Consider the following 20,979-nt stretch of genomic DNA (forward strand, 5'->3'; position numbering starts at 1 on the left):
TGGCCAGCTTTCCAGAGCAGGGACCTTGTCTGGCTGTTCTCTGCTGTGCCCTCCATACTTAAGGGGAGATGTAGTGTGTAGGAGGAGCTCAGTAAATATCTCTCAGCAAATATATAGACCCTGGCTTTCCTGTGGCTTATTTAACCAGAGAATAATTTTGCCCCAGTTCTGTAGAGTCCTTGGTCAATTCTGCGATATCATTTAAGAGTTCTTCAGAGAATTGTCCAGGTTTAAATTTGCCTTGAATAAAGCCACTCTGAGATGTGTGCGTTCCATAAAGAGTTAGTCTGTATCTTGTGTCCATCTGCTACCCCATTTAAGTTCTGGATACTTCTTTGTTTCCCACCACTCCAATTTTACTCTCAGTACATGTTAGCTTTTTTTTTTTGGTTGGTTGCAGTGGGTCTTTGTTGCTGCATGCAGGCTTCTCATTGTGCTGGCTTCTCTTATTGGAGAGCATAGGCTCTAGGCGTGTAGATTTCAGTAGTTGTGACACCCAGGATTAGTTGTTCTGTGGCCTGTGGGATCCACCCGGACAGGGATTGAACCTGTGTCCCCTTCGTTGGCAAGCAGATTCTTATCCACTGTGGCATCAGAAAGTCCCACATTAATTTTTGTAAAACCATAGCATTTTCAAGTTTCCTCAGGGACCATCTTGTCCAACCTCCTCCTTACTTATAGAGGAGGAGACTAAGGCCCAGAGGTGATGATCAGCATGCTTAGGGTGTCAGGACAGAGAATGCCACAACTGGGACTAGAATTCAACCCACTGGGCAACTGCCTTCCAAACCATACAATGCCTTCAGCAAGTGGGTAAGCCTCTCTATATGCAGAGTGCTGAGGGGCAGAGAATCAAAACACAGACCCTCTTTAAGGACATTGAGTCTCCTAAGGGAGAGTCACGCATGTATGCGTACAATTCAAGGTAGAGATGAGAGATCGAGCCGGTTCCACCTTCTCTGAGGTGGTCCGGAAGGGCTGGTATTGGTACCAGGCCTTGAAAGGTACTTTCTTGTCAGGGAATGACATTCTGAGAGGGTTTCCCCAAATATCTCCTCGTAACAACTCGTAATTATTTTTGAAGGGAAAGCAGGAAGAATTAATGAACTGTTATTTCTTAATAGACAGATGGGATGATATATCATGGAGTGCTAATTGTATGGTACAAATAAGTTTATTTTTGTAATTTCCCCTCTTTTCTCCTTTTTGATTCTCAGGATCATACATTTTGAAAGATCATTCTGGCACAACGTTGAAAGTTAGATTTCAGAATTCATTTGTTGTTTTCTTTTTTTTAATTATATTGATTTTTGACTGTGCTGGGTCTTCATTGCCACATGGACTTTTCTTTAGTAAGGCACAGGCTCTAGGGCACATGGGCTTCAGTAGTTTCAGTGTGTGGACTCAATACTTGCGGCTCCTGGGCTCTGGAGCGCAGGCTCAATAGTTCTGGTGCGTGGGCTTAGTTGCTCTGAGGCATGTGGACTCTTCCTGGATCAGGGATCGAACCTGTGTCTCCTGCAATGGCAGGTGGATTCTTTTACTACTGAGCCACCAGGGAAGCCCCAATTGTTGATTTCCTATCCCACAATTACTACAGCCACCACACAGACTGAAAGGATGACACAGAGCTAGTTCCTACCTTTGACAAGACCACTTGCGAGATCCTAACTACAACTTTTATTATTTTTTCAGATTTCTCCTATCTTCTGTTTTGATCCTAAAAAAGGAAACAGACTAAATCCTTTAGTTTTCTCTTGACAAACATAGTCCTTATCTGTGACAAGAACTTAGTGTTCTTCCTGCATATCTCCTTTCCTTGGTTTTATTTATTCAGTTGAGTAATACATTGATTCTAGTTATATCTTGAGCATTGGTGGTGCTAGTTCACTTAGCCTCAGCTGTAACCCTATTTCTATCATGTTTGCCCATCAGACACAAATATCCATGGTTGGCACTTAATATTACTTTGTCTTGAGTTAAAGGTTAATAGATTTTTTTTCAAAAATGTTTTTAGTTTTATTGAAGTATAATTGACAGTCAAAATTGTATATATTTCTTTTCCAGTCTGGATTCCTTTTATTTTTCTTCTCTGATTGCTGTGGCTAGGACTTCCAAAACTATGTTGAATAATAGTGGTGAGAGTGGGCACCTTTGTATTGTTCCTGATTTTAGATGAAATGCTTTCAGTTTTTCACCACTTAGGATAATGTTTGTTGTGGGTTTGTCATATATGGCCTTTCTTATGTTGAGGTATGTTCCTTCTGTGCCTACTTTCTGGAGAGTTTCTATCATAAATGGGTGTTGAATTTTGTCAAAAGCTTTCTCTGCATCTATTGAGATGATCATATGATTTTTATCTTTCAATTTGTTAATATGGTGTATCACATTGACTGATTTGCATATACTGAAGAATCCTTGCATCCCTGGAATAAAGACCAATTGATCATGATGTATGATCTTATAATGTGTTGTTGGATTCCGTTTGCTGGAATTTTGCTTGAATTTTGAAGATTTTTGTATCTTATGTTCATCAGTGATATTGGCCTGTAATTTTCTTTTTTTGTGGTATCATTGTCTGGTTTTGGTATCAGGGTGATGGTGGCCTCGTAGAATGAGTTTGGGAATTTTCCTTCCTTTTCAATTTTCTGGAAGAGTTATAGCAACATTGTTGTTAGCTCTTCTCCAAACTTTTGGTAGAATTTGCCTATAAAGCCATCTGGCTCTGGGCTTTTGTTTGTTGGGAGATTTTTGATTACAGTTTCTATTTCCGTGCTTGTTATTGATTTGTTCATATTTTCTGTTTCTTCCTGGTTCAGTTTTGGAAGGTTATACTTTTCTAAGAATTTGTCCATTTCTTCCAACTTGTTCCAATTTATTGCCATACAGTTTTTCATAGTAGTTTCTTATGATCCTTTGTATTTCTGTGTTATCCATTGTAACTTCTCCTTTTTCATTTCTAATTTTATTGATTTGAGTCTTCTCCCTTTTTTTCTTGGTGAGTCTGGTTACTGGTTTGTCAGTTTTGTTTATCTTCTCAAAGAACCAGCTTTTAGTTTTATTGATCTTATATGAAGTCTAGAAAGATAGTACTGATGATCCTACGTGCAGGGCAGCAGAGGAGATACAGATGTAGAGAATGGACTTTTGGACACAATGGGTTAAAGAGAGGATGGGATGATTTTAGAGAATAGCATTGAAACATACACATTATCATATGTAAAATAGATAGCTAGTGGGAGTTGGCTGTATGACGCAGGGAACCCAAAGCCAGTACTCTGACAGCAGGTGGGGTGGGGGATACAACTGTTGTATACCTATGGCCAATTCATGTTAATGTATGGCAAAAACCATCATAATATTGTAATTAGCCTACAATTAAAAATAAAATATAAATAATTTAAAAATTGTATGTATTTAAGGTGTACAACTGGATGATCTGATATACATCAACATTGTAAAATACACATCACAACCAAGCAAGTCAGCATATTCGTCACTTCACACCTTTACCATTTTACTTTTTTTTTCTTTTTTTACTTTTATTTCTATTTTTATTTTGTGGTGAGACCAAGCTCCGCCCTCTAGTAAATTTCAGGAACACAATATAATATTGTCAGTTACAGGCAACATTGATGTACACCAGTTCTCCAGAACTTATTCATCTTGTGTAACTGAAAGCTTTTAACTCTTGACCAATATTTCCCCATTTCCCCCTTTTCCTAGCCCCTGGTGGCCACCTTTCCTCTCTGTGTATCTATGAGTTTGGCTTCTGTGCCATTTTTATTGGCTTTTTGTAAATTGAAACAGAAATCACAGAGCACTTATACCTTCTTCCAGGTGAAATTCATTGTATGATAAAATGTTATATGCATTTCATGAGTACATTAACATTTTTGTTTTAATTTAGTGAAATTTACTACAGAATTTAGTTTCAACTCTTAGGAGCAACCTTGAGAGGACAAGGGTACATATTGGATGATTTAAAACTTCAGGAAGTGGAGATAAGGTAGATTGCAAGTAAAAATACATTATGGGTAACCAGACATGAAAAAAATAACTTGTCTCAAGTCTCTAATTGTAACCTGTAAATATTTAGTTCTTTGATTACCTCAGCTTTAGGCAGAAGAGTGGAAAAAGATATGGAGCATATCAAGATTTCTCCCTTTTCTTCAGCTTTATCAGGATCTTTTTTTTTTTCATTTTGTTTGAGAATAGCTTGGAAGTGTTTGTCTTTTGAATGATAGCCTTAGTTGTTATAAAAAATATTATGTAAGAGGGAGTATATAAAATTGAATTTTTGACTTTGGGGGTCTGTAACAGCTGTCTTTTATATTTAATCTGTGTCATTATTTTTTTGGTGCTCTTTATAGATGTCCTGTTTGCCGATATTGTCAAACGCCAGAGCCAGTAGAAGAAAATAAGTGTTTTGAGTGTGGTGTTCAGGAAGTAAGTGACAAGTGGTGGAAAAGAATAATGACACAGCTTTAATTGTCTGGGATTTTCTTCTGCCTAATGTGACTTAAATTCTTTTCGATTCTTTTTGAGACAGATTTTTTTTTTCCTCTCTATTGAGGATCAGGCAAAAAAAAAAAATTAAAATACACAAACTATTTTACTTCTACACAAAATACTTTATGCTTTCATTCTTTGGTGTTTGAAAAGGCTGAGATTTTTGTTGATAAATTATTTTTCCTTGTTGTTTACATAGAGTTCCATAGACTCCAGAGTGAAAAACTAATTGACCCATAAAAGCATCCTTGTTGGGTTGTTTTTTTAAAATATTTATTTATTTGGCTGCACTGGGTCTTAGTTGCGGCACTCAGGCTTAGTTATTAGTTACTCAGAGACATGTGGGATCTTAGTTCCATGATCAAGGATACAGCCTGAGGACCCTGCATTGGAAGGTGGATTCTTAACCACTGGACCACCAGGGAAGTCCTCTTGTTTGAATAAGGGGACTTATTTGAATTTGAAATAATTTGAGTAAGTTTGAATAAGTCCCCTTATTCAGAACTCCTGTAGAAACATCTCTAAATCTCATCCCATGTCAGGCCCCTCATACACCCCAGTGTCATACACCTCATACACCAGGTCATGTAATTTTACATCACTAATGAAGATCTTACCTCCTTCCCGGCAGAACCTTTGGATTTGCTTAATATGTGGCCACATAGGATGTGGACGATATGTGAGTCGACATGCCTATAAGCACTTTGAGGAGACCCAACACACGTATGCCATGCAGCTCACCAACCATCGAGTCTGGGACTACGCTGGAGGTGAACACCACTCCTATTTTCTAGTTTGGATTCATTCTGTCTAAAAACATCTCTGTCAGAACCTCCTCACTTCTTTCTCACAGCTTGAAATCTTCCTGACAGCTGTGGCAAACTCCAATTCTCATGGTGGCCCATAGGGCCCTCTTTCATATGTGAATGGCCTGCATTGCCCAGGTTAAAGAGAGTTAATACTTACACTCCTGCTCTCTCACTCTTTTTTAAAAAATTCAAGTGATTTAAACCACTTTTAAAGAAATATTTCACAGCATTAATTTGGATCTGTGAAAACAAAAATTTTGTCCAAGATAAAGGTTTATGGAGACCCTTTTCATCTGAAAAACCATGCCTTGGTTGACTTATTCTTTTCTTTAGATAATTATGTCCATCGACTGGTTGCAAGTAAAACAGATGGAAAGCTAGTACAGTATGAATGTGAGGGTGATACTTGCCAGGAGGAGAAAATAGATGCCTTACAGTTAGAGGTAAGATACTTTATTATTAATCACTAAATACCTATGTCTACTGCTTTTTACTATTCTAACTTGAAAGGTTGTTTGGGCTTTTAATTTTGCCATTTGCCCTGCATGTTAGCTTTTGTTTTAAAGATCTATATTGCTCTGAAGGATTCTTTAAATACTTTCATTTCATCTGATTTTGTTCTTTGGAAATCTTAAGTTTCATTGAGCCTTATAATTTTCAACATTATGTTCCTAGTTGTCTCTTATTCAGTATTAGGGTTATCCTCTGTAGCTGTGATAAAACTAGAAGTTAAGAATCTTCCTGTTGGCATCACAATAGCAGCAGGAAATGGAGCAAACTTGGTCAGGATGAGGAATCCCCAATAGCATCTTTCCATGCCAAGAAGCTTTTTTGTATATGTTGAGTTGGCATTTAGTAATTGAATAAAGATAAAGCTTTATATAGATAAAGCCATTTTTGGATATTCATATAAGTGAAGAAACAACAAAATTAGCAGTTGGGTTTTTGTCATAGCAGTAAACTTTATATAACTATAAACTTGATATGTAAATTTTATATTAAGGAAGGAAAAGTGTAACATGAGTCCAATTTATATAAACTTAAAAACAATTACTTTAAAAACAAATGCCTTAACCATTGGAGGAAGTGGACATTTGAAAACTTGCCCACCTCCAGGTGTTTAAGGTCAGTGAAATGGCCTAAAATAGAGCTGATGTTGTTACCATAAATATATTGTATTGACATGAAAAAAGTTCCAATAGTTCAGTTCAGTTCGGTCGGTCAGTCGTGTCTGACTCTCTGCGACCCCGTGAACCGCAGCACGCCAGGCCTCCCTGTCCATCGCCAACTCCCGGAGTCTACCCAAACCCATGTCCATTGAGTCGGTGATGCCATCCAACCATCTCATCCTCTGTCATCCCCTTCTCCTCCTGCCCTCAGTCTTTCCCAGCATCAGGGTCTTTTCAAATGAGTCAGCTCTTTGCATCAGGTGGCCAAAGTATTGGAGTTTCAGCTTCAACATCAGTCCTTCCAATGAACACCCAGGACTGATCTCTTTTAGGATGGACTGTTTGGATCTCCTTGCAGTCCAAGGGACTTTCAAGAGTCTTCTCCAACACCACAGTTCAAAAGCATCAATTCTTCAGTGCTCAGCTTTCTTTATAGTCCAACTCTCACATCCATACATGACCAATGGAAAAACCATAGCCTTGGCTAGTGTTAAGTTTTTAGTAACTAATTAAGTATGTTCATTCAGTGAATACCTGTTGAGGGTTGCTGTCCGTCAGCTACTCTTCCATGTGCTACTCTTCCATTTAACTTAGCATTAAATGGACTCCCTGCCCTCCTGTAGCATACATTCTAGTGACATACATTCTCCCAAATTGTCCCTTCTTTCTGTGGCGGTTTCATTCTCTTCTCTGGCCTGCAAACATGCGTGGATCTCAGTCTCCTGGAATGATCTTTTCCAGAATACAAAATGTGATCTTGCCACTCTTTGGCTCACATTTCTAGATGTGATATCCCCTCACATTTCTAGATGTGAACTTTGCATAGGCCCCATCTCACCACATCCTACACTCCAGCCTCACTGGTCTTACTTCATGGCTGAGATAATACTAAACATCCACATCATCACATTTCTCTGGAATCTTTCTGTCTCCTCCTCCTGTCTGTCTGTCAAGGTGTCAAGGGTCCTCTCAAATCTCACCTTCTGTCAGAAACCCTATCAGATCCTACTGTCATAAGCCATCTGTCCTTTCTCTGTAGTTACACAGCACTGTTCATTCATTCATGCACTTGGGTAGCAAACTTTTCTTGACATCCAGGAAGTGCCAGGCACTGAGGACACAAAAATAAAGATATATCCTTGCCTTCAAAGAGTTCACAGTTCAGTTAAGGAGAGAGCCTGGTAAATGGCTGATTAAGTGCTAATGTCATAAGTGCTATTAATGATAGGCACAGTGGGAGCCAAGAGGGGCAATTAACCCAAGGCTGGAAGTGACAGGGACAGCTTCCTGAAGGGGTAGATGGATGAGCTGATTTGAGTTATACTTGATTTAAAACCATGTGGTTCTTCTTGAAGTCAGCTTGAACAGAAACAAGGGTTTTTTAAATTGTACATTTCTCTGTTTGTCCCTAACTAGATTGATTGTAAGCCCCCAGAGGGGACTGAAGTGTAATTGTCATTTCTGTGTTCCCCTAATTTATTGAGTAGAGTGGAACCAAGGGGTAATATACATTCTGAATGTTCTTGTATTCATACATTCTGAATGACTCTTCTGCAGGTCATTAAAAATCAAGTTTTAATTGACTTTCAGAGACTGACAACAGTAACTTATGTTTTAGTGTCCATTCTCTGTGTTTTTGTAGTATTCATATTTACTAACAAGCCAGCTGGAGTCACAACGAATCTACTGGGAAAACAAGATAGTCCGGATAGAGAAGGACACAGCAGAGGAAGTAAGTTTCTCGTTTGATGACTGCTAAAATGCCACATGCTAGGACAGACTGCTGTTGGGTGGGAGAAGGCAGAGTACAGGGAAAAAGGGGTCTTATAATCTTTCTTTTTAGTCTCATCTATAGGTAGAGAGCTGGTTTACCTCTAAAAAAGAAACCTTTCTTTTATGTCAGTTAAATCTCAACAAAGCTGGAGGCTAGTAAGGGTAGAAAAAAGAAAAGATTTGGAATCACTTGGCTCACTCCAGTGACCTAACTCTTGATCAAGGTTCCAGTAAACACCTGACTTGCCATTATACTGGTGACTTAGCCTCTGAAGGCTGTATCAGGAAACAACTTCCAGACAACAGTGAGAGTGAAATTAGTCAAAAAGAGGAAAAGGAAGAGACAAAAATACACTTACTGCAAATGTAATCAACTAAGCATAATTGAAGAGAAGGGAAGTGGACATATATTCTCACCTAGGATTAGTAAATCAAGATTTTATTGTGTGTTGACCCCTGCACACAATCTTATTGTGTGCTGAGCCCTATTCTATACTAAGTTAAGGAAGAAATCAGACACTAGGTATGTACTTAAAGAAAAGAAACCTTGGATTTAAAGGCTTAAGTATTTTGGTATTTTGAAGTTGGGATGTTTGTTTGTTTACTAAGTCAGGTTTTCTAGTGGCTTGTGCAATTCCATTTAAAAAATAGAAGTATGTGCATGAGGGTTTGTAATTTGAGTCAGCCAAGTGGCTTGTCAACTTGGGAACAGCTGCCTTGGGGAGCTGAATATGGGCTCCTAAGGCAACAAGATGGTGCTTTAAAATTGAAGGGAATAAAATTAGGCAGAGATGCTAGAGTGGTCAGCATGGCACCTTGTTGGTCTCAGGCAGTGGTCTTGAAAATTTAACAAGATAATCCTTTAAAGAAGAGGTCATTCACTATTCCAGTGGGTAGAAGAGAAAAGTGATGTGATTTGGTGGAAACCCAGCCCAGAGTGGCCCAGAGCTCCACCTACTTGGTTTTCCCTTTGTCTCCAGCATGTACAAGGAACCCTGAGGGTACCAGAGAAAGGAGTTTGAAAACTAGTGAGCACCTGAGTGTTCATGTGTAACTGGGGCTCTGGGAACCATTCTCAGGATCTAGGGACAGTGGTCATAATTCAGTGATTCCCTTAGTCTTAAATAAAGGCTTTTAAAATTTAAATCATTTATTTAAATAGTTATTTTAAAAATGCTTATTTTAGTAACTTTGTGAATCTCCACCAGTAACTGGGTCTTCAGATGGGGAACTACAGAGCCGGATTTGGGGCTCACCTCTGTGGTAGCTGGTATTATCCTGGAGCTTAGCAGGCAGGGCCAGCCTGTCACTTTATGCCAGGCTCAAGGGTCCCAGTTTCTGAACATGCCTACAAATGAGAGTAAATCAGGTCTCTTTTATTAAGGCGTAGTGTGTGTGTGCTCAGTCGTGTCCGACTCTTTGTAACCCTATGGACTGTAGCCCACCAGGATCCTCTGTCCATGGAACTTTCCATGCAAGAATGCTGGAGTGGGTTGCCATTTCCTATGCCAGAGGATCTTCCCAATACAGGTATCGAACCTGCATCTCCTGTGTCTCCTGCACTGGCAGGCAAATTCTTTACTCACAGCACCACTTGGGATGCCTCCAGCTTTAAAACGATCTCTCTTGAAAAGTTCATGATGAAATTCTTACAGAAACCTTCTAAGCAATGGCAGTGCCTTTCTAGAGGGGCTTGATTGGAGTCCACATGGGAAGGAAGTACCTCTGACAGCACTCAAGAGGCAGAGCAGGGGTTGCTGCCACTTAGTGTGAAGTTTGGGTCTCCCCAGGAGGAGCACTAGCAATGCCATGCAGCCTCACTAATGAGTTTTTCTAAGGGCTGTCCCAGTGTGACCACCTAAAGTACTTTGTACAGACCCTTGAGAACTTAGCTGAGGATCCTCTCTGCCTTTTAAGATTCTTGAGGATTAACTGCATTCCCTAACACATGCCCATGGAAAGCAAATCAGAGGGCAGGAAAACTAAAAATGTGAAACTGTGTTTACTTCTAGGTAGGGGTAAGGTGGCGGCCAAGACAGCCCTAAACACAAAGCTTGGAAAGAATATTTTGTTTTCTAGTAAAAGAGGTCAGTTAATGGGTGATGTAAGCCTTTTGTTCCTGCCTCTGTCCTCTTCCTGACCAGTCCTCTGTCCATTGGCACATCCAGCCATGGTGCCCGTGCAAGGAGAAACAGTGATCGTGGGTTTCACAGGCAGAGATTCTTGGTCATGTGCCTCATAAAAAGTTAACGTAGGGGAGCAGAGGGGCTGAAGATTGAAATTCACTGTGGACTTCAATTACAATACTATTCCAGTCCCCCGATGAGTTAGGTAGTGCAGTTATTACAGCGTGAGCAGAGTCTGTTCTGGAAAATGAAGCTCATACCCACTTGAAGATTCCTAGTTTTAGTGGGCCATGTATGAAGAGCATAGAGTAGGTCATCTATACAGGTGAATTCTCCTAGATACCACTTTTTTTCTGGAATTCCCTAAGTGGTCCAGTGGTTAGGACTCTGCAGTTTCACTGACAAAGGGGATGGGTTTAATCCCTAGTTGGGGAACTGAAATCCCACAAGTTGCATGACACAGCTTAAAAAAAAAAAGAAGATATATCTTTTCTTTTAAGCCTCTAGCTCCATATATAAATTGCTATTTTTCCAGCTATGGATTGTGAACTGAGTTTGGTGGGCCACAGCTGGTATTTTTATTAAACAGCATGGGATAGATATCAGAGTGTATCACATTTAATATTACTTTGTGAAACTTCTGTTTCAGGAGTGTGTATATGTCTGTACAAAGTGTTTCTTACTGCAGGTTCATGGTCAGAAATGTTTTTTAAATCACTAATTTAAACCATCATAACATTTGTCTCTAGCAATATTAAAAACCTTTTTGAGGTCACTTAGTATTTTTCATCTTGATTTAAATGTGTTTGGCTTATTGTCTTTAGTCATCAAAACATACAGTTGGTTCCTTTTGATGGTTATTTCTGTCCTTTCCACTTTCCCTGAACTGATTGGAGTAAGTTTAAGAGAAAAATTTTGGTCAAAAGGATCTCGTGGTCTTATTTTAAAAACAGTATTGAGGAGAAAATTAATACCGAATAGAATTAGAGTAATTTGAAAGCTATTTTTATTTTTATGACATAGCAGAACTTTTAGAAATCTCCCTTTAATTGCATGTTCTTCCAACTTAATAACATTGGCTCTAAAGTTAATTACTACAAAGCAGTTACTATTTTTTTAAAAAAGAGGGAGCAGTGCAGTTAGAGACCTGCTAGGCAGGCCATATGGCAAATGTTTAAAAAGAAAGCATTAAAAGTAGTGACCTTTTTTCTGGCATGATGGATGTTGCATGAATATCTGCTGAGAGTTTAGATCTTGCCCAGAGGTCACTTTTCCTTTGTTATTGCGCTTTGGCCCACTGTCTGGTGCAGAGAGAGTTTTAGAACTTGGCTTTGAACCCAGACTTGGGGTCCAGTCCTGAACTCACATCACTCTAGCTGGGTTACCTTGGGGTGTATTGCCTCACCTTTCTCAAGCCTCAGTTTCTGTAAAAAGTTTATACACCTAAGTCATAGGCTTGTAATAAAGAATAAATGGAAAAAAGGGGAATAAATGAGATACTACCTATAAGACACCTAGCCAATGCCTGAGCCATAGGATATAAACTCTCAGTCACTTCCGTTTCCTACTATTAATACCTCATGACCCACCTATCTTCTTCCTGTCTTTAGACCAGTGGTGTTGAGGCATAAGTTTTTAAGACAATGTAATATGAATTCTTTCTGTAAATTGCCTTTATATAAACTCAATAAAATAAGAACTACTGCTTATGTTGCATGTGACTTCAGAGTACATGAGAATATTAATAGTGAGTTTGAAGGGGAAAGAATACCAAACAGCTAGAATCACCTGTTACAAGTACCTTTGGATTATTTGGATAATACAGTTGACCCTTAAACAGCATGGGTTTGAACTGAACTTACATGTGGATTTTTTCTCAACGGATGCCTACTATAGTACTACAGGGACCACAGATGGTTGAATCTGCAGATGCAGAACCTCAGATACAGAGTACTGATGATAAAGTTATACTCGGATTTTCGACTTCGAGGAGGGTTGAGATCCCTAACCCCCCACATCATTCAAGGGTCAAGTGTTATTTTAGAATATGATCTCAAGAGGTAAAAAACAGTAGTGAGTTAAGAATGGGAGATTCTTGTCCTCCTACACTATTGATAGGAATGTAAATTGGTGCTGTCACGATGGAAGACAGGATGGAGGTTCCTTAAAATTAAAAATAGAGCTACCATACACGATCCTACAATCCCACTCTTGGACATATATCTGGAAAAGACATAAACTTTAATCAGAAAAGATAAATGCACCCCAGTGTTCATAGCAGCACTGTTTATAATAGCCAATACAAACAGAAGAAACCTAAATGTCCATCAGCAGATAAATAAATGAAGATGTGGTACATTATATACAATGGAATACTACTCAGCCATAAAAAAAGAATGAAATAATGCCATTTGCAGTGAATATGAATGGACCTAGAGATTATCATATTAAATAAAGTAAGTCAAAGAAAGACAAATATGATTATCAGTTACATCCAAATCTTAAAAAATAATACAAATGAATCTATTTACGAAACAGAAACAGGCCCACAGATATGGAAAACCAATTTATATTTACCAAAGAAGACAGGAAGGGGAGTGTGGAATTAACTGATACACACTACTATATTTGAAGTAAATAAGCAACAAGGATGTACTATATAACACAGGGAATCATATTCAATATCTTATAATCTATAATGGAAAATAATCTTAAAAAAATATATGTACAACTGGATCACTTTGCTGTACACATGAAACTACCACAGTATTACAAATCAGCTACAATTCAATTAAAAGAAAAAAAAGAATGGGAGGTTCTGGTCTGGCTTCTGACAAAACCATCTCCTGCTCTGCATCCTGAAGCTCTTTACCTTCTAGCAGTTTCACTCAACATTCAGTAGCTTTTGATCTCTCTTCATCCTGGTTGAGAGAAATGGTAAGAAAAAAGGGAGTTCTCAAAATATTTACTCCTGTTGCAGAAATTCTTTCAGATAATGGTCTCACCTTTTCTAAGTTTGGTTTGTCAAAGTTAAAGACAAGTAGTCAGGGGTGAAAATTGTAAAGTTAGCCCCAAAGGCCACACAGCTTTGTCTTTGAAATAAAACCAATCTCTGTTTACTCTTTCAGATTAACAACATGAAGACCAAATTTAAAGAAACAATTGAGAAATGTGATAATCTGGAGCACAGACTAAATGATCTCCTGAAAGAAAAGCAGTCTGTGGAAAGAAAGTAGGTATAACTGACCTGTTCTTTTAATTAGCTATTTTATTCTAACAGGCTCCATAAACAGAGAATCTCCTTTATTCCCATGGACACACACTCATTATTGTCAAGTGTGTGCATATCACCAAATTTTCAAGGGTCTCCCTATATATGGAGCAGACCTACTGTGACTTCCTATTTACTAAAAATTCAGTGTTTCATGCCAGATGGATGCCATGTGGAATACAGGGCTCTCTCCTGATGACTGTGCTTATGCTCTGCACAAGTGTCTCCTATTTTTGCCTGCAGAAAGCTATCTCCCTTTGCCCAGAGCTTCTCTGAGCCATGGTGACTGAGAAATGGCAGTTAGGAAAGATACTTACATCTAAGCTGGAGATGGTGTGTCTTCTGGCTTTGCTTGGTAATTAAAGGCCAAAGATACTGAAATATGGAGCGGAAAACTCATCAACAACATGGCAAGAACATTCTCTACTTCTGTTATTTGGGAAGATAATTGCTACTAAATGAAACTACTTTTCTAGCTTAAGTTAGACTCACAAAAATAATTGTATTTTTTGCCTACAGACAAATGGATAACAAATAAAGGGGATAATTGTCCCTTAAGAAGGTTTTTTTTTTTTTTAATCTTTTATTTTGGAATAAATTAAAGTTTACAAAAAGGTTGCAACGATAGTTCTAAGAATTTCCATACACCTTTCATCTGTTTTCCGCCTAGCAAATAACTGGATATTTTTAGTAGTGTGGGTGTGTGCTAAAATCTGTATTACATAGATTTTGCCATATTAATGATTTTAAGTATACCAGTCAGTGACATGAGGTGCCTTCACAGTATGCAACTATGATTCTAGAATTTTTCATCACGCCAACAGAAACTCTTCACCAAAGGGGTTAACTGTTGTGAAAACAACACTACAACATAAATAGAAATAAAAATAAAAAAGTCTCTTATACTTTCAGTGCCCTAACTAATTGAATTGTTCCAAAGAATTTAAAAGTTAAAACTGAAAGTTTTCTTTCACTCCCAAATTCTGCAGGGGTGCCCAACCTCTAGGATCTAATGCCTGATGATCTGAGGTAGAGCTGATGTAATAACACAAAAAGTGCACAATAAATGTAATACGCTTGAATCATCCTGAAACAATCCCCCCTGCCCTCCCCTCACTTCCTGGTCCATGGAAAAACTGTCTTCCATGAAATCAGTCCCTGGTGCCAAAAAGGTTGGGGACCACTGATCTAAATGTTCTTAATGGCACCAGTGAATACTTCTTGTGCCAGCTCTTTTACTGTACCTGTATAAACATCTCACATACATCTTTCTTCTACAAAAATTGAATAATATTAGGTATAATATTTGGTAAAATATTCTGTTTTGGAGGTTTTTTTTTTCCTTTGGACTGCCACACCTAGATCTATACCCTGTAACATGTATGAAAATCATAATTTTAACCACTTCCCCTTGATGGACATGTTTTACTACTATAAACAGTGTTGCAATAAGCATCTTTCTCCATATGTCATTTAGTGCAACCCTGAATATATTTATTTTGTAGGATAAATTCTTGGAAGTAGAATAGCTATGTCAGAGGGTGGGTGAAATTTTGATTTTCATAGATGTTGCCAAGTCAACTTCTGTTGCGTGTGTGCCAGTCCACACTCCAGTGCTACCATGTGGGAGTGCCCCCTTTTCCCACATCTGAGCTCTCTGGCATTCTGATACATAAAAATGGTATTTCAAGTGGTGTTTTAATTTGTCATTCTTTACTTGTGAGTAAGATTGAACATCAGTAAGGCACTCCCTCTTCTTGAAGACTCTTCTCCAGCAAATGCAGCGAGGTCAGAGCACTTGACTCTTTAAGAATGTCACTTCTCCTCATAACTTCTTTATCACAGTTATCATCTCTAAGCCACTCATGTAAACAATACAGAGAAGCAGTAGACATTTTACCATGAATCACAGAATAGTTTCTGCTATTGAAAAATCTCTGACCCTTAAATATTGTCCTGAAGCTACACTTGAGTTAACCGAAGCAGAATTCTGATTTCAGGTGGCTGTTGCAATGGCAGCAGACCCCTTGGCCATGGGAGGGAGGGGTCTGCCGTAAGTGGATTCTGAGGTCATGTTCTCTGTTCAATCCCAGAGCAGAAAGGGGACTCTGTCAGCAAATGGAAAACATGCATTGTCTCCCTTTGTTTTTGTGAAAGGTGCACTCAGCTAAACACTAAAGTGGCCAAACTCACCACGGAGCTCAAAGAGGAGCAGGAAATGAACAAGTGTTTGCGAGCCAATCAAGTCCTCCTGCAGAACAAGCTGAAGGAGGAGGAGAGGGTGTTAAAAGAGACCTGCGACCAGAAGGACCTACAGATCACCGAGATACAGGAGCAGCTGCGGGATGTCATGTTCTACCTGGAGACGCAGCAGAAAATCAACCACCTACCCGCTGAGACCCGGCAGGAAATCCAGGAGGGACAGATCAACATCGCCATGGCCTCAGCCTCCAGCCCCCCGTCTTCTGGGGGCAGTGGGAAGCTGTCCTCCAGGAAGGGCCGCAGTAAGAGGGGCAAGTGATCTTCAGAGAAGTGCACTTCCCCAGGACTGTTCTCCCTGGCACGGCAAGGGCGTGCTGGGGTCTTAGGCTAACTGTGAGGGTGGACCCTGAATAAGTATAAGTCAGGATCAAGCCACAGTTGTTCGGATCTTTCATTTGGTAGCGTGTGGCGTAACGACCATAGAGGGCTGACGACCAGAAGAGTTGAGGGAAACAGGCAGTGTTTTCAAAGGTGGCTGCTTTTCTCAACCATGATAGTTAACTAACCTCAGATGTTCTGATGACCATTTTGCCTTCCTACTTGATAGATGCCCCAACGCTGCTGTGCATTTTTCCGTTGTATTTATTGAGTTGGTGTATTTGACTTTCAGTTCTGGGGTCAGTTTAAGAGCTCGGATTTTTTTGTGTCCCCTGAAATGTAATGTTACCTCGCCCTAAGGCACCAAACCTGCCAGAAGTCACAGCAGTTGCTTGAGAGAGAGGCTCCCTTTGGCCACTAAGGATTTATGAAAACGCCCTAGCATTAGTCTCATATCATTGGCATCACTTCTTGCCTCTGGGGAATTGAAGAAATGGTTAAATGTTACATAAAAAGAGGCTAGGTCTGTAAACCCAGCACTGGCTTGTCACCAGCAGCCATCTCCTCTTGCTCTAGGCCTCGCCAGGAAAAACAAACAGCCCCCGGGCAGACTGAGTGGACCCAGTGTAGGAAAAATGGTGACGTCCCCACTTTGTTTATTTTTGATGCCTCCACATCTCATTATGAACCTCAGAGAAGGAGGCTTAATTTTTGCTCTAAGACTCAAATCTCAGTGGATTTCCTAGCATCCAGCAAGAATAAGCAGGCAGATTTATCATCCATGTGAAAAGGTATGAGCAAGGCCTCTGACTGGCTGACTGTATTTTGTTGGGATCAGTATTTTCTGAGTGTTTACAAAAACTGGGCTACGTGTTTAGGTTGTGACTAGAGGGAGCTTGGGCAGATCTGCAGTTATGCTTTCAAGATATATCCAAAAGGCTGTTGCTAAATTCAAAAATTAGAATTTTAACAGAGGCCCCTTTAAAACAGTCATGTAATGCTTATATGGGCCAACAAGGGTCTGTGTACTTTTTCTAGAAACAGAAATGTCCAAAAAAAAAACCTTGCAATATGTGGTAATTAAGCAAAATTAAAGTAAGACCCGTGTTGGAATTTAGCTTCCAAAAGAGGTAGCTGTATAGGTTAACAAGACACACTGTTAAATGACGGATTTTCTTTTCTGTTTTTATAATTAGACAAAGTTTTCAAATGATCACACTTCAGAACTGGTTTTTAGCCTATAATTAGGCCTCATCCTCCAAAAGTCTTCTGTGTCACCTGTTCGCACACCAACTGTATGGCTAATCACCACGCGTTTCTGTGGGGTCTGCCACAGCATTTCCCAAAGAACCTTCTCTGTAACTCTGCAACATGAATGTAATCAGACATTCTCAATTTTTTCTTAGGGCAAACCAATTCCATAAGTCCCCCCTGGACTTACACACACACACGTATCTTAAAGCAAAAGTGGGAATGGGAGGCTAACCTAATTCTCTTTCCTATAGAGATTCTATTTTATTTAAAATCTATTTTTACACTAGTTAGAATCCTGCTTTTTTGGCCAAGTGCATGTCTGACCTTGCAGAAGCTGGGGTGGATTGTAGCATACTAATTAGGAGAATTAGAAGTAGTTGACAAAGCTTGCTTGCTCCTCATTTCTCTGTGATCACCTCTTGTCAAGCAGCTCTACCACCACTGGGAGAACAGAGATTTTTTTCAGTACAGGTGAGATAAACACTCTGAAAGGCTGTGCCCAGAGGAAGGAGCAAATAGGCAAATGTTTCCAAACTACTTGAAGGTTTAAAAAAAAATGTTCCAGAAAAAAATCTTGTCAAACTATGTAAAGAAAACGTTTAAAAAAAAAAAAAAGTTAAATGAGTCATGTTTGAATTTGACAAAATTACATAAAGTAGAAACTCTTAGTGTTTTCTGCAGGATGGAAATGAACCACTTAACATATCCAAACTACCTTGAACAGTGAAATTAAAATAACCAAACTTTGAAATGATTCTGCCACGTGTGAAATCTGTGTCTCTCTGGTGGTTATTTTGCTTGGGGGCTTGTACCTGAATCATCTAAGAAAAAGTAACTGAACCAGATAGAGAAGAAGGTTCTCTGAATTGGGAGGCTTGGGTTAAGAGAAGACCCAGACACACTATTCTCTTGCAAACTATGGTAAAAAAAAAAAACACAACAGTTAATTTCTACACCCAAGACATTTTTCCAGGCCCTCTACAGAGGTAGGGTGGTTTTGTTTTTGAAAACTGTCATAAATGTGACTTGTTCAGGATCCACCGTGTAAGATAAAGCACTGAAGTGACTCCCTGCTCCCTGCTCGCTCAGTGAAGTTGCTCTCGGCTGAAAAAGGGATTTAAACAGCCAGTCAGTAAGAATGTGGAGAACTTGGCAAATCACAAATGAACAACCTTCTGTCACTACTTGGAAACCCCTCTCCTGGTGCAGTCGGGGTACACAAGCTACAAATACTACCCATACGATTTGGCTGCCATGCATGATGCCACATTGCTTGGGCTGGTAGCAGATTTTGGCTCGTTGTGATAAAGTCCATGGGCTAATCTGGAAAAGAAAAGTCACTCTTACAACATTTGAGGAAAGCTATTTTGTTTCCTCCAGGATAAAGCTGATTTAACTCGGTTGCAGTGATTCTGTGTTACTTCCCTCTTGGCAGCAGAAGGGAAAGTTTTCAGGAACTTTGCTTGAGATCTAGCTCCTGTTCTTTAATGGCACTGGGGGGACATCTAAACCACCCACAGACCTGGCCAGCATTTGAAGCAAGTTCAGGAAGCCACCAAGTGTTCTCTGGCAGGCCTCTGCTGCTGGCTAGTCTTCATTCTTGCCTGTGAAAATTCCTGAAATGGGAGTCCTAGAATTCTCTGTAGTGGCTACACCAACAGATGCAGCTTTTAAAGTTAAATTTTTTAAATGACAGAGTAAAGTCATAATAGCCTGTCCTCTGAGGAGCCTTGAGTTCTACCCCAGAGCCAAAGCCCAATCTCCTCTGCAAAGTGAAGTTATCTCCCCTCAAGGCAGTACTGCGGTCAGCCTGCAGCAGGCAAAAAGCATGCTTTGCATTTGTGCATTAGGGCACTTCAGGGAAGTTATATAAGACTTTTTACTTTTTGGGGGGGCGGGGGGAGAGAGTGTGGTCTCTTTATCCTGATTAATGTCATAACTCCTTTACACCCTCTTTTCATTTTCTGAAGGTAGTGGTAACCATTTACCACCTGATGGTTACCCTTCTTCTTGCTTCCCTGAAACTCACGTGCCCTCCCCAGAATGCTGTCATTTAGGACAACAGTTTCTATCAGACATGAATTTTGAAAGCTGGACTTCCCAGAGGCGAAAACTACTTAGAACCATTTTAGCTAGTGTACCTTTCCTGGACATTGAGCAGTCAGTCTCTCACTGTAATTCTGGAAGCTTATAACAGCCTGAAAGGTGGTCTTCAGTTGGTTTTTAGTCTGGATTTTGAATTCTTTCTGCCTTAAAAAAGGCCTGGAAGAGATGAACAGTCTGTCGTGTTATACACAATGACTGTGGCCTTGGGGGCCTAATATTGAACTTCTTCGGGGCAGAAACTTCTCACTGGAATCAGCAGCAAAATGTGGTTTTGGCACTGGGCACAGAGCTGTGCTGATGCAGACAACATTTGTTACTCTGAGGCTAATTTCCGTTTCCGTAATGTAGTGGTTATCAAGTTCACCTCACAAGGCTAATTACCAAGCACACAACGTGAACTAAATCAGCTTTGCTTCTTTTCAGACTGTGTTCTAAATCCCCAATCCAAAACTCCTTTCAGATCCAGCAGATCTCAAAATAAATGCAGAGAGGTTTGTCTGGGGCTGGGGAAAGGGAGGGTCCATCAAAGGGTGAAATCACCAGCAAGATATTGGACCATGAAGGTGTTTGACACCCAGGATGAATCTACCCTAGCACAACATGACTGACTCTAAAGATCAAAGTGAGGGACTTCCCTGGTGGTCCAGTGGCTAAGACTTTGCACTCTCACTGTAGGGGGCCTGGGTTCGATCCCTGGTCAGGGAACTAGGTCCCACAAGCCACAACTAAAAGATCCCACTTGCTGCAACAAGTTCCCGTGCAGACCAAAAAAAAAAAAAAATCAAAGTGAGTCTATGGCACTGAATCGGAAAAACAGTTCTGACTTGCCCTCTGTGGAGACTTCTTTTGCCGTCTTCTGCTGGGAAGAAGCAGCAAGTCCCAGAACAAACCTACTTGATTTGTTTCCTCATTTAAAAAGAACAACTGAGATCCATCCAGCTATATGGATTCCTGATTCTAAATTCTCCATTCTTTGGTTGTGGCTCAACTGGCTAAAAGTTCAGACTTTTCCCTGGAGGGCTGAGAGAAGGCGAGTGCCATTAAGAGAAGGTGTTTCCACCACTTAAGAAACTTGCTTGTATCACTTACATTACCATTGTGCTTAACACCAGCAGGCTGAGGCGCTAAATGGAAAAGAAGGAACGCAAACTAATTTCTGGGCAGAAGGACAGATCACAGAGAAAGACCTAGAAGTGAAGAAGAAATGGAAAATTTCAGAAGGAAATCAGGAGAGTTGCTGGCTTGGAGACACTCCAGCGGACACTTAATTGGAACTTACCGCACAAAGCCAGTGGGTCCTGCAGCAGCATTCTCCAGGAATTATGTGAAGAACCTAGCCCTCATCATAGCTGTGCCCACTCACACATCCTGATTAGTTT

General features: G+C 39.9%; 1 protein-coding gene and 1 non-coding gene across 5 annotated transcripts in view; both read left to right on the top strand.

Moving 5' to 3' along the window:
• Nucleotides 1-18,248, top strand: part of BRAP (BRCA1 associated protein) — a 32,879-nt gene extending 14,631 nt beyond the window's left edge. For 2 of the 4 annotated variants that reach the window (XM_081539855.1, XM_081539858.1), the window contains 6 exons: nt 4,374-4,449; nt 5,144-5,282; nt 5,655-5,764; nt 8,133-8,222; nt 13,518-13,621; nt 15,818-18,248. In XM_081539855.1, coding sequence (XP_081395981.1) covers nt 4,374-4,449; nt 5,144-5,282; nt 5,655-5,764; nt 8,133-8,222; nt 13,518-13,621; nt 15,818-16,181 — 883 coding nt within the window. In that variant the 3' untranslated portion in view covers nt 16,182-18,248. The remainder of the gene's footprint in view (nt 1-4,373; nt 4,450-5,143; nt 5,283-5,654; nt 5,765-8,132; nt 8,223-13,517; nt 13,622-15,817) is intronic. The other 2 variants (XM_081539857.1, XM_081539859.1) reach the window with 1 other exon arrangement.
• A 1,984-nt stretch (nt 18,249-20,232) lies between these two features.
• Nucleotides 20,233-20,305, top strand: TRNAE-CUC (transfer RNA glutamic acid (anticodon CUC)). The gene has a single exon. It is a non-coding gene; the product is annotated as a tRNA-Glu (tRNA).
• Nucleotides 20,306-20,979: the final 674 nt, after the last annotated feature.

The sequence above is a fragment of the Giraffa tippelskirchi genome, chromosome 11 (assembly GCF_054371585.1).
Source record: "Giraffa tippelskirchi isolate mGirTip1 chromosome 11, T2T-mGirTip1v1.2.pri, whole genome shotgun sequence".
In the NCBI taxonomy this organism is placed as follows: Eukaryota; Metazoa; Chordata; class Mammalia; order Artiodactyla; family Giraffidae; genus Giraffa; species Giraffa tippelskirchi.